The following is a 598-nucleotide window of genomic DNA, read 5'->3' as shown; positions in this document are numbered from 1 at the left end:
AGGACAAATACAGACAACCAGCACAGCCCCCCCCACGGTCGGTGCTTTGGCGGGGCTGGGGGCACAGGACAAGACCTAGGACATCAGCTACTGTGTGACTTAGTGAAGTAACTCAAGCAGGGGATGAGGCAGAGGCCGGTCTCCCTTCGCAGCCCCTCTGCCGCCTCCTCTTCCTCCAGGCAGCAGCCGCTTCCTCAGCTCTCCTCGGGGTCATCCACAGCCTCTGAATCCCCACGAGCCCTCTCCCGCTCCGGCCCGGCTCGCTCGGCCTTGGGATAGTCCTGCACACTGCTGGGGGAGAGCACAAACATCTCAGCGAGCCTCTCCTCCGCCTGTCTGCCCTCCCCTGCCCGTGGCAGACCCTCTCCCACACTCCAGCTGGGAAAAACCCGACACAACCCATGAGATCCCCCCCCCAAATCACCCATGCAAGAACCCAGCTTGGACGTGCATCAATCTAGGGCAGCCCCAGAGTCCCCCGCACGCTCACTTGTTGTGGGTCTCCTCGGCGGATGCCTCCGGCTCTCCAGCTCCCGGTCCTTGGCTTTTGTCCTCCTCTGTGCCCTCCGCTTTTTGGGACAGGGATTCACCATTCAAA

General features: G+C 62.4%; 1 protein-coding gene across 1 annotated transcript in view; it reads right to left on the bottom strand.

The window, feature by feature from the left end:
* Window positions 1-194: 194 nt before the first annotated feature.
* LOC104169248 (hepatoma-derived growth factor-related protein 2) overlaps window positions 195-598 on the bottom strand; it is a gene marked incomplete at its 5' end in the record, with an annotated part of 7,826 nt that continues 7,422 nt past the window's right edge. Inside the window, 2 exons of the mRNA XM_009710129.1 lie at window positions 195-288; window positions 491-598. The exon at window positions 491-598 is cut by the window's right edge and continues 3 nt beyond it. Coding sequence (XP_009708431.1) covers window positions 195-288; window positions 491-598 — 202 coding nt within the window. The remainder of the gene's footprint in view (window positions 289-490) is intronic.

This window comes from Cariama cristata, unplaced genomic scaffold (genome assembly GCF_000690535.1).
Source record: "Cariama cristata isolate BGI_N322 unplaced genomic scaffold, ASM69053v1 scaffold25470, whole genome shotgun sequence".
Classification (NCBI taxonomy): Eukaryota; Metazoa; Chordata; class Aves; order Cariamiformes; family Cariamidae; genus Cariama; species Cariama cristata.
This window is presented reverse-complemented; position numbering and strand designations above follow the sequence as displayed.